The 27,225-nt window shown below is 35.8% G+C and overlaps 1 protein-coding gene and 1 long non-coding RNA gene across 3 annotated transcripts in view; one reads left to right on the forward strand and one right to left on the reverse strand.

The window, feature by feature from the left end:
- Positions 1-2,748, reverse strand: part of LOC113598131 (uncharacterized) — a 31,275-nt gene extending 28,527 nt beyond the window's left edge. Inside the window, exon 1 of the long non-coding RNA XR_008295467.1 lies at positions 2,348-2,748. This is a non-coding gene — a long non-coding RNA (uncharacterized LOC113598131). The remainder of the gene's footprint in view (positions 1-2,347) is intronic.
- Positions 1-27,225, forward strand: part of PPP1R1C (protein phosphatase 1 regulatory inhibitor subunit 1C) — a 117,745-nt gene that overhangs the window by 2,891 nt on the left and 87,629 nt on the right. For both annotated transcript variants that reach the window (XM_015087398.3, XM_015087393.3), the window contains exon 3: positions 358-418. In XM_015087398.3, the coding sequence (XP_014942884.1) occupies positions 358-418 (61 nt within the window). The remainder of the gene's footprint in view (positions 1-357; positions 419-27,225) is intronic.

A 27,225-nucleotide genomic window follows, 5' to 3' on the forward strand; every position in this document is an offset into this window, starting at 1 on the left:
CTCCAAGAGAGCCACTGAAAGTCATCCTCCTACCTACACGGCATACTATTCTAGTGGCATCACTGGATCATATACAACTATTTCTTTTCTGTGGAAAGGTACCTTTTTAGACCAAAGAAGGTAATACTACAACCTGACGGTTCTATTATCTGTCTTTCTATAATTCCCAATAGTGAGAACCTACTGTGTGCTCTCCCCAAGTTTGCTTTATATATATATATATATATATATATATATATATATATATATATATATATATTGGGAAAAGATGAGGATGGAATAGCTTTGCAAGCTGTAGAGTAACCGGGGGCAGTGTCTGATTCTCACTGACCTCAGCTGGGCCTTTTTTGTTTACAGATCAGAAAAAGAAGACCTACACCAGCATCACTTGTGATTCTCAATGAACATAATCCCCCAGGTAAAGAAGCATGATGTCTTTTGCACTGATGGGACAGAACAGAATTGTTTCAAGAACATGAAAGAGTGTGTCATTGCCAAAAGATTTCAATTTAGGATTTCAGCCAATTATAATCTAACAAGCTAGTCTATAAAATGGATCATAAGCAAAATCAGAAATAAATATAGGAACTATCTCAGTCAACAGTCTGCTTTTCCTCTAGATAATGACACATTTGTGATGATATGCTATAAAGTGTTTTGTTGTTTATGTAGAGTCTGGTTCAGTGCTTATTAATGCGGCTGGTGGAAAGTTGTTTAATTAGGTTTCAAAGCTCAATTTATAGTCCAAGAGATGCTTCTATCTTTACAGAGTAGGTTTTTTATTTATGAAAGGTTGTCATGGGCTGGGCAATGAGCTAGCACTGGCTACAGCTTTGTTTCTGATGTCATGTCTGAATAATGCAATTGACAAGTAACCAGATCAATTTTCAGCACTGCCCATTTGAGAGCCATTCTGAAGGGTTGCATCCATTTGTTGAGGTTTTGCTTTCTATTTCCTGTAAAAAAGTAAAGCTGCCTTATTCCTGATAAATGACTGTGATCTTCAAGATGCAAACATTATTAGTTACTTACTGAACGGACATGATTTTAATCACACATTTAAGTGCTGTTTCTAGAAATGCAAACAAGACAGCAGAGGTCATGGCATTAATTTGTACACAGGCAGGACTTGGTGTTGGGTTTTTGCAGGTCTAAATAATACAGGTGGACAAACGGAGTTTGAAGAGTAGAAACATAGTAAGTCTAAGCTCAGTTATTTTAAGAATACCAAGGCAAAACAGTCTTTGATTTTTTTCAGATTCCTTTCTAATTAGAGAAGCATACATATGAAAGTGAAGCTGGAATAGAATATATATCATTGAGCCTAAATACAAGAAGGTCTTCAGCTAATGGGAAACCAAAGCAAAAATATTACTGATGAAAATAGGATTTTTTTTTCTATTTCTTCTTCCTTAAGGTGCTATAGCACTTAAAAATTATTTTCAGGGGTGGCTGGGTGGCTCAGTCAGTTAAGCGTCCAACTCTTGGTTTTGCCTCAGGTCAGGATCTCACAGTTTCATGTGTTCAAGCTCCACATCAGGCTCTGCATGGGCAGTGAGGAGCCTGCTTGGGATTCTGTCTCTCTCTCTCTCTGCCCCTCCCGCACTTGCTCTCTATTTCTCAAAATAAATAAATAAACTTACAAAAATTATTTTCAAATATATTATCTCACTTAATAAATGTTAACTTATTTTGGTTTAATAAGAGGTGCAAATAGTTTGCATTTATAGTTCATAAATAAATACAAGGAAGTCAACATAATACTAAAATCTCAGATTGAAGGTAATTTTACAGCAAGTTTCCACCACTGTCTTTGCTTACAGTGGCAATTTTTCTACAATGTCCTAGAACTTAACTCCCTAGTCATCCTTAAAAGGTACTTCCCAGCTTGATTTTTAAGTGTTCTGCTACGGGTATTGCTACTGTTTGAACATAGTGAAGCCACGTAAACGACCCTTGTGGCTCTCATTCAAGCCCCCAGAATAGGAATTCATGTTTTTTAAAAGCCAAATATGTGCCATTTACAGATGAGGATAGTAAGTACCAGAGAGGTAAAATAATTTCTGCGGAAGTTACTCCACTATAAGAGTCAGATTATATAGACAAACTCAGATAAAGGTCATTCTAAAGCCCATGCATTTTCTACTGCATGATGCTGGCCCTACAAATTTCAGTTTGCATTTCAGTATGAATTCTCTGTAAATGGGACCAGACTTGAGGCCCTATTGACAAGTGAACCTAAACTTTAAACAAATCTGTCTAGACCACTACATTTAGCAGATTAGAATTATACTTAAATATCCCTGTGAATCATATTTAGATTTTCTCTAGAATTTTTTTTTCTTACCAGATCTCCTAATCACGAGATGGCATTGTCCTATTTCCCTTATTGACTCCATACTTCTCCACGTTTTTAAGCAGCATTGGAAAGAACTTAGATGCAAATAGCATCGCACCGAGAACCAAGTCATTTTAGTAATGTCATCTCCTTGCATCTTCAACCTTTAGGAAATCAGAACAGTTTAGAAGAGACCCATCAGCCTATGCCTGTGTATAGCAATGTGTATGGCAAGCAGAGATTTTTGGACTTGGGTTCCTGCAGGAAAAAAAAAATCACTTATATAGCTTCCCCAGTAAAAATGATCTAGAACCATGATTACTAAAGAAATAAATCTAAGGACCTAACAAAACAATGGCAACAAAAGAACAAATACCACATTGAACCAAACCAAACTTGGATACTAATCTTTATTATTCGTGTGGTCTTGGTTGGGTAAGGGACAACATCTCCAAACTTTATGGTCTCATCTATAAAACAGAGATAATATTCATCCTTTCTACTTTACAAGGTTGTTGTAATGATTGAAAGACTTATTGTGAACACACCTTAAAAACTGCAAAGTGCAACAAATATTAGGTGTTATTAGTTGATGTGCTCTGGGTACAACCTTTGCATGGGATATTTAAAAGATAAGAATAGAATTTTCATAATCTCCTCTATACTAAATATTTCTGCCCAACCCAACAATTCTTTATGTTCCAAATATTATCTGACCATTCCCTATCAAACAAAACAAAGCAAAATAACAGCAACAACAAAAACCTCAAGTGTTAAATGACCTTCCTAAAGCAATTGTTTCTTTTAGTCCTAAAAAGCAATATGTGCTGTGACAAATACAAATTGTGCGCAGCACTAAATCCTGGTAAGATAAACAAATCTCTTCAATTTTACTGAGATTCCCCAGGAAGTAACTGAATGTTCTTGGAATCATCTGTCATTAATGGTGTCTAAAATTAAAATCCCCAAAAATCTTTATTTCCAATTAATGTAGCAAAGAAAATTAAATTTTCCATTAGAGAGACATAATTAACAAACCCTCCCAATTCATATAATGAGACAGGTATATTATAATCACTGTTAAATGAATTAAACTAACTTCCTTTTTTTTTAATCTTTCCCGGAGTTTGCAGAAATAGTTAAAAAGTATTTGAAACAATTATTTGCTTTTTTTTTTTTTAAACGTTTATTTATTTTTGAGACAGAGAAAGACAGAGCATGAACAGGGGAGGGGCAGAGAGGCAGACACAGAATCTGAAACAGGCTCCAGGCCCTGAGCTGTCAGCACAGAGCCTGACACGGGGCTCGAACTCACGGACTGTGAGATCATGACCTGAGCCGAAGTCGGACGCTTAACCAACCGAGCGAGCCACCCAGGCACCCCACAATTATTTGCTTTTTAAAAATTTTTTTATTTATTTTGAGAGAGAGAGACAGAGAGAGAGAAAGTGCATGAGCAAGGCAGGGCAGAGAGAGAGGGAGAGAGAAAGAATCCCAAGTAGACTCCACACTGTCAGCATAGAGCCCAACACAGGGCTCAATTTCATGAACCTTGAGATCATGACCTGAGCCAAAATCAAGAGTAGGACACTTAACTGACTGAGCCACTCAATATCCCTGATTTGCTTTTAGATTCAGAAAAACATATGCATTGTTTATATCTGATAAAGGGGAAATAGAAGAGAAAGATATTTGAACATGTAAATCCAGATTGTTGGTTTGCTAGTTCATCTATGCTGGTCAAAACACATAGATGAGGTAGGCATGTGATTGGTAGGATTTCAGGCACAGCAAAATGTCTCCTTAGTCCTTTTCTAACCAATGGCCCAGAATTCTCAGCAGTGAAGCACTATGGAAACAGACACATAACCTATTTAGGATATGTCATCCTTGGGCATACATAAACCATAATTTAACTCAAAATAATGGGAAATATCACTAAAAAATCTGCGTTGAAGTCATCATGCCTGAAACAATTTAATAACAAAGGGTGTGTCTTTATGATAAAGGGAGCAGAAACTATGCATTTGCTGCTAGGAATGACTCTGAAGAGCCAGATGGCAGTAAAAAGATACTTGAAGCTTAAAATGTAAAGTAGAAAAGCACCAAAGACAAATTTCATTTTTCCAAATGTTTTCTGGGGCTGCTAGTGTGAATGACCTTGCAACAAACTGCTTATTTCTCTCCATTTTCAGCTCACCTTCCGATTAAGGGAATATTTATGATGAGCTCTCAGAGGCTATACAGCAGAGCTTCATTGCTCTTATACTGTGTGCTGTTTGCTTTTACTCTTGTATAATCTGTAGTTGACTGGTCTGGTTTCTATGTTTTTACTTAAAGGAATACACACAAATCCTCTCCATTTAGAAGTAAATGGCAATGCCATTTTCTGCAATTTATTTCATCACATTTCTAGATTTACTTAAACATTACTTTAAGTAGACCTATGACAAAACTGTATATTTGGCTACCACAATCAGAAATCTAGAATTGAAAAGAACTTCAGAAAATACCTAATCTAACCACACATCTTTGTGAAAGATGCATAAATCAACCCAAGTCCCTGAGACTTGTTTTATTTTATATATGTCAAGGAAAAATCTATAATTACCCCTACTTTTCAATTCCAGATCCAATAATTTTAGATGTTAGAAAATAGTTTCATCAAACATGAGTAATACCCCCACTTTATTCTAAAATAACTCCTTGTTCATGCTCTTCAATAAAAGTTTATTTACTCACTTCTTTAAATACACAAAAGAATTCTTCCTTATTTTCTTTCCTAAATTGAATACTTTCAGTCCCTATAAGGGCCTTAATGAATTCTACCCAAATTGTCCTTGTCTTTCGGCCTTTGGAGGCAGAGCTGGACACGGTCTTCCAGCAAAAAGCCATCCTAGGCCTTCTGAATATTAAAGTTTGTGGCATTCATTCTCTCCCATTTACTTTAACCAGAGACAATATAGATACAATTAAACTTAACGGATCTGATGCCTATTATGCATGAGTGAACGATAAGAGGTCTGGAGCTTAGTGAAGGTTTGGATAAGTACCCAAGGATTTTGGCATCATTTAAAAGTTTGTTGTACATCTAAAAAGTGGGACCAGAATTACAATGTGTAATAGTTTTCTGGGGATATTTATTGAACTTTCTATCACAGCTGAATTTTGGAGAGATTGAATCTCTTTTTTATTTTTAAATCTTTTAATGTTTATTTATTTTTGAGAGAGACAGAACATGAGTGGGGGAGGGACAGAGAGAGAGAGAGACACAGAATCTGAAGCAGACTCCAGACTCTGAGCTGTCAGCACAGAGACTGACTCGGGCTCTAATTCACAAACCGCAAGATCATGACTTGAGCTGAAGTCAGACGCTTAACTGATGGAGCCACCCAGGCGCCCCGAGATTGACTTTGTCTTTGATGCTTTTGGCTTTAAACATTCTTAGAAATTAAGAATAAAACAAAAGCATTTTCACATAGGTGAGGATCCTGAAAATTAATTGAGACACATGAATTAAATATCACACTATCTCTCTTCAACCTTGAAAGAGTAGGACAGTAAGTCTAGTCAGTAGAGAGAACTGGGGTTGCCAACTGATCAGGCTCTTTGGCTCCACAGACTGAGAAAGAAGCCACAGTCCACTCTGGATGTAGCATATGACTTTCTAAATGAAGCCTGCATTTTCAGACTCCAACACTAAGATACCTAATGAGGTTTTGAAAGCTCTGGATTAATAACGCTGAGACAGTGGATGATAGATAGATAGCTAGAGAGTATTGCTGGACTGAGACGGAGTTATTTAACATAGGGGGCCCCAGGAATCTCTGACCAATGAGAGGTTTTTCAGGGTCAACAAAGTTAAAGTGGAAATTTATATCCAGTTGTTGGGGCATTCATATGCAAACAATCTTTTATCATGGAGACCCTCTATTTTACCAAATAAATGATTTGTAGTCAAAAGGCAATGGGCACCTTGAGTGCAAGCTCCAAGAATACCACTGAGGGTTTTCCTGGAACTTAAGGATGGGTAAGACATCATCAACCCCATACCTGGTGGTGCCTGTCACCTCCAAGGACCTTCAATCAAATGCAGTCAAATAAGAGCTGAAAGGGATTCACAGTCCATACAGTTTTGTTTCATTCTATTTTCTCATCTTCTGTGGGAATGTCATTTTAAATCATTGATACACAATCCTTGTTGATTATTCAGCATTTATTTTGCCTTCTCACTGTGAATGGCAATATGAAACAAAGAAAAGCCCAAGTTTGAAGGTTATTTAAGAGTTAACTGGTATTAATTTCTAAGGAATTTTCAGAAAAGTCTCAACATTTATTTTGCCTTTTTTTTCTCCTCAGCATTTATTTCTATGAGTTATTGAATGCCAAACTATGTTGAATGATTTAAAGACAAGTGATGCATGTGGCTTTCAGAGATTCATGTACTGCACAACTGATTGACTTATTTTCCCATAAAGACTCAATCTGTGCAGCAGCCAAATCGCCTATTCAGTCAGAATAACTATAAGCCAGGGATGAGGTTCCAGTTCTTAGTAATGCCAAGGTTTGCTACACTTTAAGTATTCAAAGGAACTAGTATAATCTTCAAATTAAATTAAAGAAAAAAATTAAAGGGAAAATCATAAAACTACGAAATAGTTCTATTTTATTTCAGCAAGATTACTACTTTTGCTTATTTTGAATAATAACATATATTGCTTACTTTTTATGTTGATTTTAATTAGAAATACCTTAGTGAAATATGAGAGAATTATAGTAGGGTCAATTCATTTCATTTTTCTGGTTTTCTGTCTGCCTACTTGTGGAGGGATACTGCAGATGAAAATAACTCTGCAGCGTTGGTAGTAGGTAAAGCACTGACTGGAGTAAGGCATGGGTTCGAATCTCAGTTTTGCTAGTTACTGGTGGTGAGACACTGTGTGTATTGTCAACCTCCACGGGCTCAGTTTCCTCCTTTCTCAGTAAAATGGAATGCATAGCACAGTGCCTGCAACCAGACAGATACTGAAGACATGCAACCCCCCTGCATTATTATACCCCTGCTGAGAAACACCATGTTCTCCTAAAACCTGTATTTCTTATTGGAAGATGGCTTAGCTCCTTTCTGATTTCGACTGCATTAGGCCATGTCAAAGTGTCCTCAAGAGTTGGAGTTCTTGACAAGAGAGAAGATGTATCATATCTCCTAATTCATCAGGATAAGAATACACAATTAGGGAATTGTTATGTATCTTATACTGTGATATTTGTCCAACTGAGTTGTCTTGCTTACAAATATAATTTCCTGAAATATTAGTCCTCTAGAATTTTCTTTAAAAAAACAAGGTACTGATGTCTGTAAAGTTACAAAAAGCAGTGGAGATCCTCGTAGCAGATTTGTATTTGACCAAAAATGAAATTCATATTCTAATGGTATGTGGACAGAAAGAAGGTTGATTACTGAGTATAAAAATCTTTCAGAGGTATCTATCAAACATTCATTTGATTGCTCACATTTATTTCCACTCCATTTCTTCTCACTTCCTTCCATACACCATCCTAATGCCATATTTTGGCTAAGCTTTCTTTTTTTGGTTCCTCCTTTTGGTTCCTTTGCCAGATCTTAAGGCTTAGTCTAGACAGACTCATTTGTGTAAATCAGTCTCCAGCTTCTCCAACAATTTCTTTTATTTAAATTACTGTATGAAACTCACTTAAATCTCAAAAATTTTCTCTGACTGGTTTCATCCATTGTCTGGCTTTTTATTCTAATACTCTCTTCCCACTTCCAACTATTGAAGCTATTTATTGGATTATATATTCAATTCAATTCAATAAGTATTTATTGAGTCCTTATTCTAAATCCTCCAGGAACATGTGATTTAGGTAATAGAGAATAAATAATATATCTCCATGAACCAGAATACAATTGTAATAATATAAATTCTAACTGCTCAGACCAGGGTAAAATTAATTCTGGCCAAGACCTAGAGGCACTTATTTCTCATGTTCACTAATCTACAAAGCATTTGTATGACTTACTTTGATCTTAGGGCTTTAACCTTTTAATGACTAGGGTCAGAACTAAAATTCTACTATTTATTTCAAACTAGTATAATAGTTATATCTACTTAAACTAGTAGAGTGAATATCTAGTTGAGTAGATATTACATACCCGTGAGCTATTAAATTTAAATGGATTAAAAAAAAAAAAACAGATCCTCAAATCCGATGGCAATGCATCAAACTTTTTGGGTACTTACTCTGATTAGGACACAGTGTTAGCTGCTCTCGGAGATAAAACAGGTTAAGTCACTATCTCTGCCCTCATGGAGAAAGCTACCTGAGACATCTATAATTTGATACATGTATATTGATAGTGGAATCAACAGCATGTGGCAAAAATACAAAACATATTTCAATTTGGCACAGAAATGTCTACTGATGGACATTTTGGGAAATTCAATTATAATATTAGACAGTACAGTATAAAGACTAGGTGCTTGATAAATGGCAACTCTTATTTTGGGGAGGCAGGCACATAGCACTTAGAAGTAGAGATGCTGGAATCACTTAGGTCTGGATATGGATCTCAGATGGCCGTTTACTCCCTCCCTGTCTTTACCCTAGGGAAGTGGCTTATCCTCCCAAGGCCCATTAAGTGAGGAAGCTGGGCTCAAGTGGCTCTGAAATGCATGTTTCTTTTTTCAACACTACCGTATTTCACTAAATATAAAATACATTCATTAGAAATAAGGCTATTCTGAGTCCAATGAATAAGTAGATGTACATTTTTATGTCTGCAGAATAATACATATGGGCTACATATGTCATCGTCAGCTGTTCTGGAGAGTTTAAGGGCATGTTCAGTTTCAAATTTAAGACTGAAAAAGTCACTAACAGCTCTAATTGTTTCTAGTTCATAGTCACATTTAAGGCAAATAGTAAATTAGTAGTACTTGACAACCTCTAATGAAAAAGTCTAGCCAAGCTGTGTAATGAATAGAGAGGAGTTATTTCCATGTTTATTTTAGAACTGCTCAGGAACAAGCCTTCAAGCTTTGGGACTTTTTTCCCCCTTTCTCCCACCATTTTCTACTCTTGAGTTCCACCAAACTGTGATCTGAAACTGTTCCAGAAATTCCAGATACAATTTGGTAGCAGAATTGAAATGCCCCAAGGGCTCAGGCAGGTGACATAGATGAGTACCTAGGCTCTGTGTGGGACACTGTGATGGGGACTGTGGTCTACTTGGAGGGTACAAGCTCCATTCAAGTCTTTCAAATGAAACATACAGAAATACGCAGAAAGAAAGAAAACAAAACAAAACAAAACAAAACAAAAACAACATTGTGAGCGATAGGGGCGCCCAAGTGGTCAGTCTCCACGCTACCTAAAATTGTACCTTTCAAAGTTCTTATTATTGTTACTATACCCTATCTTCTATACTGTAAGAACTTGACCAGATGTAACACATCGTCCCTGACACTAGAAAAGCACTCTACCTGGAGCTCAGAAGGAACTTGTGAAAGCCTGAGGTAGAGAGAGAGGAATATCCTGAAGCAAATATTCCATCTGCAAAGTAGGGACCTCAGAGTCATCTCCTACTCCATGTCTGTTTGTGGTCATTGCTTTCTTCCCTTCAGGTCTTCCCCAGTATTTCTGAGGCCCCAAGCCCATACTGGGAAATGTTACGTCTGTATCTGTGAGTCTTCCCTGTGCTGTGGATAGAAGATTATTTTTGAATTTAACTCAATGACTTTGTATCACTCAGAGTAATTTGATATAGTGACAATTATAGTGCTTAACAAAACTAATTTGTTAAGCCAAATACGTTGCCAAATCTGCATCATCAAAGGAAGATATACTGGCAGCTGGTTAGAATACAATTACAGTTTGACCTTGGCAATAATGCTAAGGAAAAAGTACTATATAAAGTAAGAAAAGCTAGGAAATGGGTTGCTTTTCTTCCTCCTCCCTCCCTCCTACCTACCTTCCTCCTTCCTTCCTTCCTTCCTTCCTTCCTTCCTTCCTTCCTTCCTTCCTTCCTTTTTCATTCTCTGGGAGTAATTTTCCACCGTTTATAGGAAACAATTTTTCAGAATCACATTCTTTACATATAAATACATATTGACTTGCTTGTAAAAATGGAACTGAATGCACAAAATGAAAATTGAAAAAATGTTTATTTTAGAATTCAATTTTTAGAATAATTTGGTTCAATGCAGTATCATTTTATGCTTTCTTTGCTATCTGACAAAAAATGAAATATTAGGAAACATATCCACAGATATACATGTGCGCACACGCACACATATAAGTTGAATACCCAATTATGTGTACAAATATCACAGGCAATTTATTCATGTAATAAAATCAACCTCCACTAAGTGACCTGACTTACAAAAAGGCCAGGACCTAATAAAGTATCTAGAAAAGCTTTGTGAATTCAGTTTATAAATGGAATAAAGTTTAAAATAATTATTTAAATTCCTAATCCTTTGATTTAAAACCAATAGATCAAAAACTAATCATAATATTTGGAAAACCATGAATAAAAAAACATTGAAATTATGGATTTAAATGATGAGACTATTTTTTAAATCAAAAGAGCATTTAAAAATAAATTACATGTATTGAATATTAATTGCTTTAAGACTATCTTCTCATTTGGGTAGATTTTGTATTCCCAGTTTAATAATTCGTGGATACAAGAAGTATTATAACAAATAAAAAGTGAGCTCCTCCTGCTACCACCTAAAAGTCAATGTCTAGCTGAAATGTGTCATCCAATTTAAAAATCAACATTTAAACTCTTAACCTCAGCAATTATGTTAATGGTATCCCCATTCCTCTAATCTGAACCATAACAACCTAGGAATCACCTCTGACACCTCTCTCTCCCCACCTGCCCCCTAAATCTAGCCATGGCTTTTCTGTTGATTCTATTGTAAAGGTTGACTCTATCCCCCATGTTTTTACTGCCTCTGCTCAGGCTAGGATAGTTATTGCTTTATTCCAAAATAAAGTACAGTAGCTTCCAAACCACTTTTCCATGACTTTAACACTGGGAGGTGGTTTGTGTAGAGCTGAGCCCTAATGTTAGAATAAGTGAACGTGGCATGACTTAAAATCAAATCGTGGCATGACTGTGAAACGCTGTCTTAGTTTCTAATTCCACGAAGCACAGATCATGCATGGTAACTCCAAAACTAGTTTTCCTGCTGGAATCAAGTAAGATGATGTATGCTAGCAACACTATTGGTGGTAAATTTGCTTTTTTTCCACTCTGGCTTGTGTGAGAGGCTTTGGAAGATGTAATTATACAACGGGTGATGGACTGGGGCAGCTTTACTTTTCATAATTCATTTGTTATGAGCTCTGATTTGTATCCTATAATTTACCTGTCCAAGCTCTTAATTGGCTATGATAAAGGTACATGAGGTCTTCTCAGGAGGAGCTCATATATTTAAAAATCATTTACACATCATTCCTACTTCTTGCTTAAATAAGTCAATTGTTTCCTCCATAGTCTATAGAATCTTTGTTACCTAAATTGTTTATAATTGTACTAAGGCTGAAATTTAATTAAAGAAAAGAAATATACAGACAAAATGAAAATTGTTATATTATGGTTAACATTACTGCTTTATAATTTCTTTTCTATTGCCTCCTTTATTTTTGGCTGAGGGCTCTAAAACTGAATACAGGAAACTTGCTCATTTGCCATAGGTACCTTCCTACTGAAAATAACTTTTCCATATGTGGAGGAATTTCAGATCAAGCAGGAGAGACTCAGACTGGATTTGGTTTCCAAAGTACCACTTTCCCTTCATGGATCTTAAGCACTGCCCACTTGCCCCCAATGATTAAAAGGTTTTCAGGAAATAATGCCAGAGACCCACTCACCATCACATTTCAGTGAAGTAAAATGTCATGAATGATTGAGCTAAAATGGCTCATCTCAAATTCTGCCACAGGTCATTTTACTTGGTGAATAGCCCAGAATTCCCGCTTTACTCAGCCAATGAAGGGCACCTTTTTGCTTAAGGTCTTGGAGACAAAGATATTTTCATATGCTAGCTCCATGGTTCACAGCCATCACTGGAGTCAAGGCAAAAACCAGCTGTACTGTTTATAAGGACACTTACAGTATAAAAAACATATTCAAATATATTTTGAAATATCTTTAGGACATAAAAGACAAATACTTCTAAGCTACAAATAATTTTAAAAACCCGTACAAACTCAAAGGCAAATTTAAAGAGATTAATAGTAATTTATTTTCCTTTTGGTAGTTTTATACTTTGAAAACATATTTTTCACCTATGATATTTATGCTCAAGAACTCTGTGAAATAAATATTATAACCTTCATTTTACAGAAGGAAGGTGATAGGTGAGCTGCTCAAGGTTAAAGAAGCTAGTAAGTTAGTAGGTCTGAAATTTAAACATAGGTTATCTATCCCAGGTTAATGCACTTTTCACTTCAATAATAATATTTTTCCTTCTACAAATAAGCAACATTATTCTCTTGCTATTTTATTTCTATCTTCCTCATGGAAGTAACTATAAGCAAATTCCTCATTGTGGCTCAGCCAAGTGAGATCCTGTTTGATGTAATAACAGAATGTACTTCTTTCTATCCCAATGTAAGTGAGTTCATTTTGGAGAGAACATACTACACTTTTTTCTTTTCTTTGATAATTTATTAGATAAGCGTTCTTAGAGTTACTAACATCAGATTTTTTTTATTATATAATCAGAAAGATAGCCAAACAGAAAAATAAATCTCACCCATTATTCCACTCTTATAGTTGGATTCTGTTATTTATTCATGTTTCTGGTTGCCTACCTATATGAATTCACTTATTTAAAAAAAAAACACTGTCTTGATTTAAAACTTTAGTTGGAAGGGTAACAGTTTACATTTGGATTCTAGTTAACTCTGAACATGACTGATTTGTACACTAGAATGTCATCTTCCCTTCTTATCTGTATCTACTGTAGTTTTTCTTATCCTCCTAGACTAAGATCAAATCCCCCTTTCTCTGTGAAACCTTCACTAGCCACTCCGGCTGAAAGGCTTTATTCCAGTAAAAGTAACAAGTCAGTGGATCCATTAACTCATTTGCTCCAAACGATTGTCAATGACTTTCTGTCACCTAGTAATGCACTGAAGGAATGGATTATAGAATTAATACATTCTAATGTGAGTCAGAGGAAGAAAGATTGAGTCACAAGGCCCTTCCATGTGTTCTCAAGCTTTAGTAAGTCCTTTCTGGGTAGCAGGGCTGCAGAATATGGTTCTAAGGATTGAAGAAAGTAAATTTTAATAGAAGACTTGAGCTGCTTGTTTCATTATTTTCATATAGAAAATGTTCTGAATTAAGCACCATAGGCAGCTAGTGACTGCAGATACATATATCATTTTGCATAATAATAATATTTTGGGGATTTCTTATGTTTTATAGGATAATATAAAGCCTCAGTAGGTTTTGTTTAATGACCAATTTTATTCTTCAGCTGTCTTCAAATTATTGAAACTGATTTTAAAATGTCAGTAAAATGGTGATGGTGGAAAATGTAGTATTATCAGTTCGGTTGCTTTCTTCTAACAGCATGGGAGTTCAAGAGTTCAAATAGGAGCAATCTATCCCTCTGAATGGCTATGTACTTTCCTTCTATGTTAACTAATGTATGAGTCCATAAATAGGAGGTAGGTCTTCTTTTCATTTCCATTGAATTGTGAAATAAACATTTTACCTAATAATTCCCCTTAAACAATTTCCTTTTTTAAACAATAAGCTACCAGGAAATAGTTAGTAACCTGTAGCCAATACTGAAAATCAAACAGTCCGTTACTTGTCAAAAGCATTTAAAATTACACAGCTTTACCTAAAAAATACATTCGACTGGTTTGCATATAAGATTCCTTTGTAAGTGGAACTTAGTAACTACAAGAAAAATAATTTCAGAGTGGACCTTGTACCATATTCTTCCTTTCCCTCACTTTTTACACAAGGAAACCATTGAAATAATTTACATTGGCCCCAGTGAATTATTTGTAAGCATACTGATACATAGTTTCACATTACAACATTCCAGCTGCTTTATTATTTTCTGACTGAGTCAGATAAGATTGTAGTCTATGTATTTCTGTTATCTGGGTACTTCTTAACATGTCCATCATTACGGGCATACTGTTGGTATATTACATAAAAATGAGTTCATTGCAGGCATCAGCTCCATTTCCGTATTTCTAACTTAGTTGGACATTCTTGGCAATTTTTCCAGACATACCACAACCCACTCTCTACTGAGATTCTTTTTTTCCCTTTTAATATTAAGTTTTTCTGTGCAGCAGCTAGAACTTGGAACTGCTCTCATTGTTTTTAGAGCTATAGGTCTACAGTTCACTTTAGTAAAAAAAAATCTGAAAAACTTTAGCATCAAGCTCCTTATGAGAACACAGCTTTCTTAGATGTAAAAGAAATTTGAAACTCTGACATAAAAGAATTAAGATGAGGGGCGCCTGGTGGTTCAGTTGACTGAACACCAACTTTGGCTCAGGTCATGATCTTAGGGTTTCTGACTTTGAACCCTGCGTCGGGCTCTGTGCTGATAGCTCAGAGCCTGAAGCCTGCTTTGGATTCTGTGTGTTCCTTACCCCTTACCCCTCCCCTGCTCTCCCTCTCTCTCTCTTTCTCTAAAAAATAAAACAAACATTAAAAAAAATTAAGATGAAGTAGAATATGACTTCCTACTACAAATCTTACAGATTAATGAATATATGCAAACTACAACAAAGCAAGACAAAACAAAAAATAAAACAACTTAAAACAATTTATATATGCCATCAGATTTATATTTTTTAATAATGCAACAATCAGTAAGATTTCTTAAAATAGAATACTCAGAGTTTGCTTTTTAGTAATAGCTTTAATTTAACATTTTGATGAAAGAAAAAAGAAAATGACTAAGACAGAAGGTACTGCAATGATATTTCCAAACTGGAAAATAAAATTATTGGCATTTAACATTGTTCATTAATATGCTCCACTATCTACACTGATTTACACGCTTTAGACACTTCAAATCCAGATTACAAATACGGTAATACCCATATTAATTGCCACCAAACCTTTGGTAGTAGGAAGTGTACATGAGAAAAGATGTGCTTATAAGTTGGTCCCAAGTATTTGTATGTTGTAATTCTTTTTCTTCTTCTGTAACTTGTAGAACTATTCCATGCAGAGCCATGGTGAAAACAAAAACAAAAGCAATACCCAAAATACTGCCATCAACCATCCTGTTGGGACAGGATTGGTCTGTGTTTTCTCCCATAACCAAGCAGAGCAAGGAGCTTCCTCAGGTGAAAGGTGGTGGTGGTTAATAACATGACAACTACAGTTGACCCTTGAACAACATGGGTTTGAACTATTTGGGTCCACTTATACATGGATTTGTTTTTGTTTGTTTGTTTGTTTTTTGTTTTTTATAAATACAGTACAGTATTATAAATCTATTTTCTCTTCCTTATGATTTTCTTAATAACATTTTCCTGGGGGAGCCTGGGTGGCTCAGTCAGTTAAACGTCTGACTGTTGGTTTCAGCTCAGGTCATGTTCTCATGGCTCATGAGTGTGAGCCCCACGTTAGACTCTTTGCTGACAGCATGGAGCCTGCTTGGGATTCTCTCTCTCCCTCTCTCTGCCTCTCCTGCTGATGCACATGCTTGCACATGGCACTCGCAGACACACACACTCTCTCTCAAAATAAATACATAAATAAATAGATAAATAGATAAATAAATAAATAAATAAATAAATAAATAAACGTTAAAAAAATAACATTTTCTTGTCTCTAGTTTACTTATTGTGAGATCTGCTTATAGTGCATTTTCCAAATGAAGGCTTTTTAACAGAAAATGACTTTGAGAATACTTACATGCAGCTGTATTTTTAGCACTCACAGCTGAAAATAATACATAATGACAAAGTGACAATAAAACCAGTAATGCTTGAAAATGCCATATTTTATAAGTACAACAGTATCTCCACTCAACTGAAAAATAATTACAGGTGCATGCACAAAAACAAATACAATTCCCTGACCACATGCAGGGTGCATACATTTCACAGACTCCTTGTCATTGTCATGGAAATAGCCTCTGTAGAAAGTGAAATACAAGTCAGACAGCTTTATGATACACTGTATTCCATCAGAAGTTATTTAAATATGGAGGTTTGGAAAAGTAAAAATTCAGAAAAGAAGGTAGTCATAAATCGGTTAACAAAAGTTAAGAATCATAGTTTACATGTCACTTTGCCAGTAAGGCTTCCAAATCAACAGTATGCTATGAGTAATTAAATCTGGGGGGAGTCAAAAATTATATGCAGATTTTCGAGTGCAGGAGCAGTTGCCACCTCTAACTTCCACATTGTTCAAGCATCAACTGTTATCAACATGGTTGGAATTATAAAGGAACACCTAAATCGTCAAACTTTTAAACTATTATGATAAAGGCATATGTAATTTGTGCTTATATTTGAGATCCACTCTAGATACTCTTGCCTCATCTTTTCCAGATAGTTAGTACTCTTGTATTTCACTGCCTTGGCTCACTTTCTGCTCCTTACAGAAGAATACTTAGATTCTTTCCTTAGCCTAATATCCAAATCTTTGACAGTCTGGGTCGAGCCAAATTCCCCAACTCCACTTTATTCCTAGACTTGAGCCTGCATCTCTGGTCAGACAGGCTACCTTTCACCTCTCACTATCTCATCTCCACTAAAATCTCTGAACAGAAATTATGTCCTACTTAGAATGCCCCCAACTCTGACTCTATTTTACCAAATATTTGCAGTTTTTAAAATACTCAGCTCTATTTCATTTCACTCATTTCTAGAAATAGATGTTTATCAGAAATATATCTTCTAGCAGCTCAGAGCTGAAAAATACTGTAAGTGCAGTTTTATAGTGGCTTGAATTCACAAGTTTCCTACATTTCATTACAGGTGGACATTAACTCAGTCTTGTGGCATCTCCAACCTAATAAACTCAATGATAACCTCTATGATTTTTGTCAAATTACCATGTTTTTTTTTGTTTGTTTGTTTTTGTTTTTGTTTTAATAAGCCTTACTGGGGCAACCTGGGCGGCTCAGTTGGTTAAACATCTGGGTCTTTGATTTCAGCTCAGGTCATTATCTCACAGTTTGTGAGTTTGAGCCCTGTGCTGGGTTCTGCGCTGACAGTGCAGAGACTGCTTGCGATTCCCTCCCTCCTCTCTCTCTCTGGAAATAAATAAATAAACCTAAAAAAATGAATCTTACCATTTGGACTTGGAATAGTGTAAATAATCTTTGAAAAAAAGGAATGCTCAATAGCCACCCTATATTCCACTAAAACCATCCTTTTTCATTAATTTTGACAAGCAAAGGAACCATGAAGGAAAACTGGTAAAAACTGTGGTATTGGTTCTACTTTGGTTTCAACTCTTTGCAGGATTACTTTCTCTAGGAATTCCAACTGATGATTAGTCTGATCTACTTGACCATTTTCAGTGATGAACAGTTTAGCTCTTTTTGAAACATCATGGTTATGACTGGATAGCTCTAATCGTTATAAAGTCCTGCCTTATATCTAGCTGAAATACCCTTCTTGGATACTGGTATGTCCTTCTAAAAGATACCAGGAAAAGTTTAATACCTCTTCCAACTGAGAACCCTTCATGTGTTTGGGGACAGATATCTCCTTTGCCCTCAGTTCTCTCTTCTCTAAAACTTTCACTTACATTTAGCTTTACAATCATGATATGGTTTTCAGAAATCTCACTGTTCAGCCCCATGGTAATACTCATATTTTTCAGTGGAGGACCAAAATTTTACTCATTTAACAGTTAGTTATTGATCATCTATCATAGGCCATGTAGTGTGCTACAATGTGAGGCTTCACAGTGAAATGCAATGGAGTTTGTGCTAGCAGAAACATGAGATACTTTAGAAGCACACAGTAAAAGGACATAACTCAGTCAGTAGGCTTAATGGAGAAAACAAGTTTGTGGAGAAACTTGGAAAAAAAGAAAGTCAGGGAAGACTGATCATTTAAGACAAAGGGAAAACAAGGATAAAGACTCATAAACAGGGCAAGGCACTGAAGATTCACGGAACTGAAAGGGGTCCAGTACGATGCAGCATGGAATGGCATCAGGTGGGGGTGGAAATCAAGCAGACACTATGTTGGGGGTTATTGTAAACATTTTTAAGGAGTTAAGATTAGGAACCACTAAGCAGGAGGGTTCACATGCTCAGATTTTATCCTAAAAAGGTCTCTGAGGCTGCAGACAAGGAACGGGTACATGGGAGAAAGTCTGAATGCATGGAGAGTCAGTGGACTTGATTAATTGAATGGCAGAGAGGGAGATGGTGATAAAAAAGAAGTTTGAGTTAAGTCTATGGATGCCAGGGCCTTTCCTAAGAAGGCAGAGCACATTTGCAGAGGAGTGGAGAAAGGTGATGACTTCACAGTGGAACACATTACTTCAGTTATAGTGGATAAAATAAATAGCTCTCATTCTAATTCCATATGAAATATTCATAACATCCCTGGAAGTAATACCTCAATAATGGAGCCACTGGTATTAAAAACCAATTTACTAGAGTCTCTTAAGAGTAAGCACGATGTGCTTATGAGAAGGAAATGTTTACCTAGTAATTACTATCTTAATAATGTTGGCAATACATCTACTATAGGCTCAGTATAACTACCTGAAAAACAATTATTGCTCTTAATCATTAAAAAACTCCAATTAGACACATACATCGCCAGTCAAGCAATTAACATTAACTACTCACATCTACTTATGTGCTGAGTCACTAATATGCTGCCAGACTATCTAGAGCATGGCTATTATCCTGCCTCTGACAGCTGTTCCATATGCACAGGCTCCAAGGAATAACTTATCCCAAAGTGTATGACCTCAGTTCAACACATCTACTTAAATTCAAAGTCCCGATTAGAACAACATTTTCTATTCTTCTTTGATGAGTTTTATGTCCTTCTCATTTTCAACATTTAACAAAATGAGTATGTGTGACTGAACAAGTTATCTAAGTATGGATCTTGGAAGTTTTAAGGATTTTGGGCAGTCAGAAGCAGCAAATTATTTCAATCTGTAACTATGGGCATTTGTTATAGTCCATATAAACACACATATTTTCTATCACTTGTGTTATTTATTCTATCATTTTCAAGTCTCAAATAAATGCCTGACTACACTATATACTTTGTCATTCTGTTGTTCTCAGTCCATTTCATCTCAGTATTAGAAAAATTATAAGTCTAGAAGCATGGTATAATCAAAAGATGTAAGGTCTGGAAGCAGAAAGGCCTAGACCTGAATCCCAGCTCTGTCATTTACTAGTTCTGTGGCTTTAAAGTAAGTCACCCATCCTCTCTGAACTTCAATTTGCTCACATATAAAATATAAATTAATAATATCTACCTTACAGAGTTGTTTTGAAAATAAAAATGAATAAAAATGGCATGTCATCACAGTATTAGAATCAATAGCAATAAGAATAAAACATTAATACTTTAGATTGTTGAAGCAAAGAATATGTGCACTTCACTTTCCTCAACTGGAAATCCTGTCAATCTAGTCATGGCACTTGTTGGCTGGGTTTAATGGTGATTTTAGGAATTGGGGGGATGAAGTGTCCCCAAAGAATACTGGTTGAAATTAAGGAGCTGGTAACTCAAAAATCATTGAAAGAGAATTTGGACTAATATCTGTTATTACTGCCTAGGATTTCACCGAACAAAACAAAAACAATGGTATTTGAAAGTAAGGCTGTGGTTATGAAAGATCAAAGACATTTACTTTGATCTTCACTGGAACCTTCCCAAGATTCTTTAAAAATACGGTCTTGTAATTTCTTAGAAAAAAAGGATTAGGTGAGAGAGACTAAAAGTGGACTTCAAGTTAATCAGATCTTCACAAATCGTCTATAGCATGAACAGAACAAGAAGACTTAAAAAAAAAAAAGTGATACTTCAGCCAGTTTGTCTATATCTGATGGTGACAGATTGAAGGTTCTCAAGATTGAAGGATATATGTTATTGTTGAATGTGGTTACAATTTTGAATAAAACCGCATGGACTAACTTCAACATTGTCTTTAAACTTTCCTGACATCTTTTCTGTTTTATCTTTACTTTTGTTAACAGTGGCCTTGAGTTTTAAGCAGTTTACTCTTGAAAGGCAGATGTGCCAAAACATGCATGTGAGGCCATGTACATTATGAGTGAAATACAAAGAAACTGAAACCCAACCTTACACATAAGCCAGTATTGAAATATTTGAGGTATTACAAAAAAGCAAGAAGCTTAAAGTTGTGTGCAATGATCAAAGTAAAAACGATGGGCTGAAGAAACACTGACATATCAGGATCTGAACTGGTTAACTTGGCTTGTCTCACTGCTTGTTAATGATTTTCAGAGTACTCATCATATTAGTCTTTAAAATGAGGTGCCTGGGTTGGGGGTGCCTGGGTTGCTCAGCCGGTTAAGTGTCTGATACTTGATTTGGGCTCAGGTCGTGATCTCGAGGTTTGTGAGACTGAGCCCGTGTTGGGCTCTGTGCTGACAGCATGAAGCCTACTTGGGATTCTCTCTTTCTTCTTCTCCCTCTGCCCCTCCCCCCATTGCCACACATCCACACACACATGCACATGCACACACTGTATTTAAAATAAACATTTAAAAATTAAAAAATCGAATGAGGGTGTAGAGTACAAATTTCCTTGCCTATATTATCATGTTTTATCTACAGAAATTGTTTGCTTTTTGTTACCTTATTTATGCAGCAGCATGGGAACAATTAAAAACAAAAGCAAAACCAGTGACTTGTACACTAGGATTCAGGAAATCTGGATTTAATTTCAAGTTGGCCATTAAAGGGTTAATCACCTCATGCCTTTGAGTGTCATTTTCTGTATCTATTGAAGAGATTGATGAGATGACATCTTCTAACTTTCCCTGTATTGAAATTTAATAATTTTATATTATCGTTGTATATATACACACATCCACACAGATATTTATCACCTATACAGATATTTTAGCATATGATATAACTGATTGCTCATTATGTTCCATCATCCTATGACTGTGTATGATTTTAGAAAATACCTATACTACTAATACCTTAGTTACATTTCTTTTAAAATCCAAATGCCATTAAATATTCAATTGAAATTCTGCTCAAAGCTTGGGCATCATAGGAGAGACCATTTATTTTATGTCTTATATATAATGCCTTGTACAGAATTCTATGCTTTTGAGAATAATGACATATTGAGGCATATGATGGTAAAATAAAACTAGACAACAGGGGTTCTCGTCCTTACTTCCACTAAGCAAGTAAGTTTGGTAAGGCAGTTTGTCTTTATTTTCTCAGTGCTGGCTTTTCCCCATTAGTCAATAAAGGTATAATGCCTGGACACGGAGTTCTACCGATCTTGAAAAATGTAGGGCCTAAAATTTTTAAATGGATTTAGTGTATTTTAAAATATTTCTTATTTTCTTAAAGTTTATTTATTTATTTTGAGAAAGGGGGGGGGGTATGAGCTGGGGAGGGGCAGAGAGAGAGGGAGGGAGAGAATCCCAAGCAGGCTCTGCACTAGTACAGAGCCCAACATGGAGCTCAAACTCACAAACCATGAGATCATGACCTGAGCCGAAATCACGAGTTGGTTGTTTAACTGAATGCGCCACCCAGGCACCCTTTAAAATATTTCAATATAAATCAATGTATTTGAGTAAATTTCTATAAAGTGTAATATCAGCTAGTTATCTGCACTCAAAGAATGTAGTTATAAGCAAATTATATTTAATGTGAGCGGAGTATATGTGATATCCCTGATAAGATATAGGAGAGACCCCTCCAAGTCACTGCTTATACCTTTGGTAAAGGCACATTGCTAAAGGGGAACAGAATCAATGCATTCAAAGAACATAATCAAAGGATTATGTTCACTTTTTAAAGTGCTGTTATTGTAATTATTGATGGTTTGCAATCAAAGAAAACTTACAAAATATTTTGTGATAACTTTATCTTTGAAAGTAGTAGGGCAAAGCATAAGGGTTTTGGAGTAAGATGGTTGTAGGTTTGCATCTCAGTTTTACCACTGAGTAGTTAAGTAGTTATGTTACAAAAGTAACATAATTTTTTTGAAACACAGTTTCTTCATCTGGAAAGCAGTACAGGGTTATTCATCTCATGTGACTATTACATGAAGATTAAATGAGATAATAGTGACTGGCACATGTAGTTTCTTAATGAAATGTTAGTTTCCTTTTTTAAACATAAAATTTGATTAATTTGGCATTTTAAAAGAAATAATTATATACATAAAATATTTGAAAGAGAAACTGATTCCTATTCTTCATAGATAAAACATGTTAACATTCCAGCTTCTTTAAACCATCATTTAGTCAGACTATCTAATTTTGTCTCTGTTTCTGATAACTAACACTGAGTCTAGGTACCTGATTATATGGTCAATTGCACTTATCCGTCTATTAACTGCTTAAAAGTGGTTAGACATCTGTTTAATTTTTGTGTCATTTTATACGCCAGGTCCTAAAATATTAAATTTCTGTGATTCATAGCCAAATTTCCAATTATAGAACTAAAGTTTTAATCTCACTTTCATCCATTATCCAAAAGGAATCTTTCTTTGTCATCATAAATACATGACTGTATACAGTTTATCCATCTTTGCAGAGGTTCAGCCATCTTTGAAGTCTTTGCCAAATACTTGGCAGGCCAACAGGTTTTGTAAGTTTCCATTAGCGGTGAGCACTCCAAGTGGATCAACTCTACTTTTAGGTCATTTGTTTATTTATTTCATATGAATTTATTTATATACAAATTAAGAAAAAAAGCTACATTTCTGGAAGGACATATATGTAACCAAGATATGTCAACACATTTTAGAGTTAATAATTTACATTTTGTGCATAATACAGTTAATAGAGTTCTAGTCTAGGTCTGCTTCCAATTTGTTATGGTACTTAGCAGGTTAATAAACTTTTCCAGGAATTTGGCTTGCTTGTATATAAAATGAAGGTGTGTCTTATTTATTTTCCTTGATGAGATGAGACCAGGGAAGGCTTTCAGAATCAAGGCTAAGTCCAAATCATGGTACAGCTAGGGTTTCGATGCTAGGCAAGTGTGAGGGTGATACTGGAAGTTTGTTCAACAGAGCAGATTTGAGGTATAACCAAAGACAGGAGAGAAAGCAAAATCGTTGTGCAAATCAAACATGTTCACGCCTGTGTGTGTGCATGTGTGTGTATGCTCATGTGATCACTCATATTCAGGAGAGGGGGTATGGGAGCAAAGAAATATTACTTGCCAATTATACCTCAATAAAGCTAGGGGGAAAATGAAAAAAGGCAATAGAGGAAAAAAATAAAGAAAAGAAAAGAAAACTATGGGGACCTAGGAGGAGGTTTCCAGAAGGCTAAGGTAGATCTTTAAAATGGAGGTTGCTTACTGCTTCATTGGAGGTTTTTTTTTGTTTTAATTTTCTCAATGTTTATCTATTTTTGAGAGAGACAGAGACAGAGTGTGAGCGGGGGAGGGGCAGAGAGAAAGGGAGACAGAATCTGGAACAGGCTCCAGGCTCTCAGCTGACAGCACAGAGCCTAATGCGGGGCTTGAACTCACAAACTGAGAGATCATGACCTGAGCTAAAGTTGGACACCTAACCAACTGAGCCACCCAGGTGCCCCTCACTGGAGTTCTTCTTAGTGAATGTCGTGCTTAGCTATAGTGGAGAGAAAAAAATTTTGTACAAAAACACAAATGAAGGTTACATAATGTGAAGTAAATATGCCATGGTAGAAATTCTTTAAAAGAACTCTCAGAGCTGTGCCAAAGTATTCTTTAATCTTTGACAGAGCTACACATTTTGACTCTTTAAACCATTATCCAGTTACCTTTTCATAATGCTAAATTCAATATTATCAAAATAGATTTTTCATTTCACTGTTTATCCTACTTATTACAAAATTCATACTACTTTCTCCTTGTTCACTGTTCTTGCCCATACAGCTTTAGGTTTCCATACAAATGAAAAATTAGTGATGTCAGAATGAGATTGGATAGGGGTACTTATAATTGCTCAAATCTCATGACTCTAGAACAGACCTCAGTTAATTCAATTTGATTGTAAACTACTGAAAAACAGTTCTGTCTTTTTCATCTTATTTATTCTTCATGGACTCCAGCCCTGCTTGCACATTAGAATGTTAACATTTAAAGACTTCCAGAATTAAATTGAAATAATTTTTCATTCATTCATTTATTCAATAAATTAATAGACTTTCAGCATTGACTACATGTTCTAGGTATTTGAAGATGTAGTGGTAAAGTGATGCATTCTTTTGATACACACATTCCAGTGAGAACTAGTGGGAGAAGGAGTCTAGTCACTAAGTCCTTATCTCCAGTATGAAGTTTCTGTGGAATTGTGTTCGTCATATCAGAGAAATAAGCTAAAATGTATGACCTGTGCTATATTTGGCAAAATACAGTCATTCACCCACATTTTTTACTACCAAATGCATTGTTGTCATTAAAACTAACATACTGCAAACCCTCTGTAGTCTCAAAATAGATGTGCGATGCTTAAATTCTAGATTTCTGGGATAAGTCAACAAAAAGAAAAATCATACTCTTTTGTTTTGTACTTTAAAATTATGTACTGTTTATATTGATGAAAGGCTGTTACTCTGAGTTAATGTCAGCGAAAAGAACATGGTTATAGTTCCAAGTTTTTAAAGACTTTATATCCATTTAGATTAATCAATAATAAACATTTCTATTGCTATCTCTCAACTTTTGTCTTTGTGATCCTAGGTTCTTAAATATTTAAAGAAAAAAATGACTTCACACTGTATGCCTTTTGGCTGTAATGATCTATCTAAATTAAACCAAAATAAAAATATTGAGAATGTAACAGACCAGTTTCTGTGCTATGTGTGCTAGATAAAATAGATTGCAAGGATCTGATTTGTGAGCTTACAAACTAGTGTTAGGAAATGACATGGAAATTAGAACAAATAATAGAAGTGAGAAACAGTATAAAGTAGGTGCAGTAAGACAGATGATTCATTAATTAAAAAAACTCTTTAATGTTTAATTATCTTTGAGAGATAGAATGTCTCAAGTCTTGCTGGGGCAGAGAAAGAGAGACACAGAATCTGAAGCAGGATCCAGGCTCTGAGCTGTCAGCACAGAGCCTGATGTGGGGCTCGAACTCACAAACCGCGAGATCCTGACTTGAGACAAAGTTGGATGCCCAACCGACTGAGCCACCCAGGTGCACCAATGATTCATTATTTAATGAATGATGTCAACAGTATATGCTTATAAGAGTTCAGAGGAGTGAGAACCCTCATTATGCTCTTATAGAATAGGTGGAGTTTCATTCCAGGCATGTCTTGTGGGAATTTTCAGAGGCAGAACATGTGAAGTTGATTGCTCAGGTCAATTGGACTGCAGCAGATGGTCCACACAGGAGACTAATGAGAATTTAGGTATGTGGGAGCCAATGTGTGGAAGCTAAAATGAGTAGTTCTGAATTTGTCTTGCAAAGTGGACATTACTGGCATTGTATGAACTAGTGCATGTTGTAATCAAATGAAGGTCAGTCTTACAGCACATGGTGCAGAATGAGGAATAGCAGGAGGGTCAGCTGGGAGACCAATAGGTCTGGGAATTCGTGGTAAGGGTCTAAACCAGGCAATGGCAAAGTAATGGATTGTGAAAGACTAAGTTGTGAGGCGTTGAGGAAAATGAATCCATTTATCACCTGAATCCTTGACTGCCTGAATGGACATTTAATAAGGAAGCTCAGAGAGTAAAGCAGGGTTCCAATGGGGAGATTGGGAAACCCAGAGGAGGGAAATAATTTTGTATTAAAATTAAAGTTAATCATAAGTGCAAAAGTAATGGTTATGTAGCTACATAATGACACATTAAAAAAATTCATATAGTATATGTAACATACACATTCTTGATATTTTTTAAATTTTTAACATTTATTTTTGAGAAACCGCGAGAGAATGAGCACAAGCGGGGGAGGAGCTGAGAGAGAGGGAGGCACAGAATCTGAAAAAGGCTCCAGGCTCTGAGCTGTCAGCACAGAGCTCCACGCAGGGCTCAAACCTAAGAACCGTGAGATCATGACCTGAGCAGAAGTCAGATGCTTAATCAACTGAGCAACCCAGGTGCCCCATACATTGCTGATATTTTATATATATTATGGTTATAACCATATTTATGTCATGACATATACATGCTTATACACAAAAATCCAACTTCAAAAATGAAGGCAAATGATAGAATCTATTTAAAAATGAGATTCTTTTTTTTAAGTTTATTTATTTTGAGAAGGGAGAGGGGCAGAGAGAAAGGGAGAGAGAATCTCAAGCAAGTTCTGCACTGTCAGTGCAAGCTCGATGCAGGGTTTGATCCCAAGAACCATGAGATCATGACCTGAGCTGAAATCAAGAGGGGGATACTTAACCGACTGAGCCACCCAGGTGCCCCTAAAAATGAGGTTCTTTTAAAAAGTAGAGGTTTGTATTTTCATAGATGCAGCTTGAAGTTCTCTACATTTTGCCAGTCTATGGCTACAGATATTTCTTTGTAATAATTCCTAAAGTTCCCTTGTGCCATTACCTGCTAATGTGAGTCCTCCAGCTCCATGCAAAGTGCTTTCCCTAATCAAATATTTTCTTGGATCCCTTGGGTGAAGCATCACATATGTTATCACTTCTCATTACTTTAACTGCTTCACTGGGCCCAGC

This window comes from Acinonyx jubatus, chromosome C1 (genome assembly GCF_027475565.1).
Source record: "Acinonyx jubatus isolate Ajub_Pintada_27869175 chromosome C1, VMU_Ajub_asm_v1.0, whole genome shotgun sequence".
Classification (NCBI taxonomy): domain Eukaryota; kingdom Metazoa; phylum Chordata; class Mammalia; order Carnivora; family Felidae; genus Acinonyx; species Acinonyx jubatus.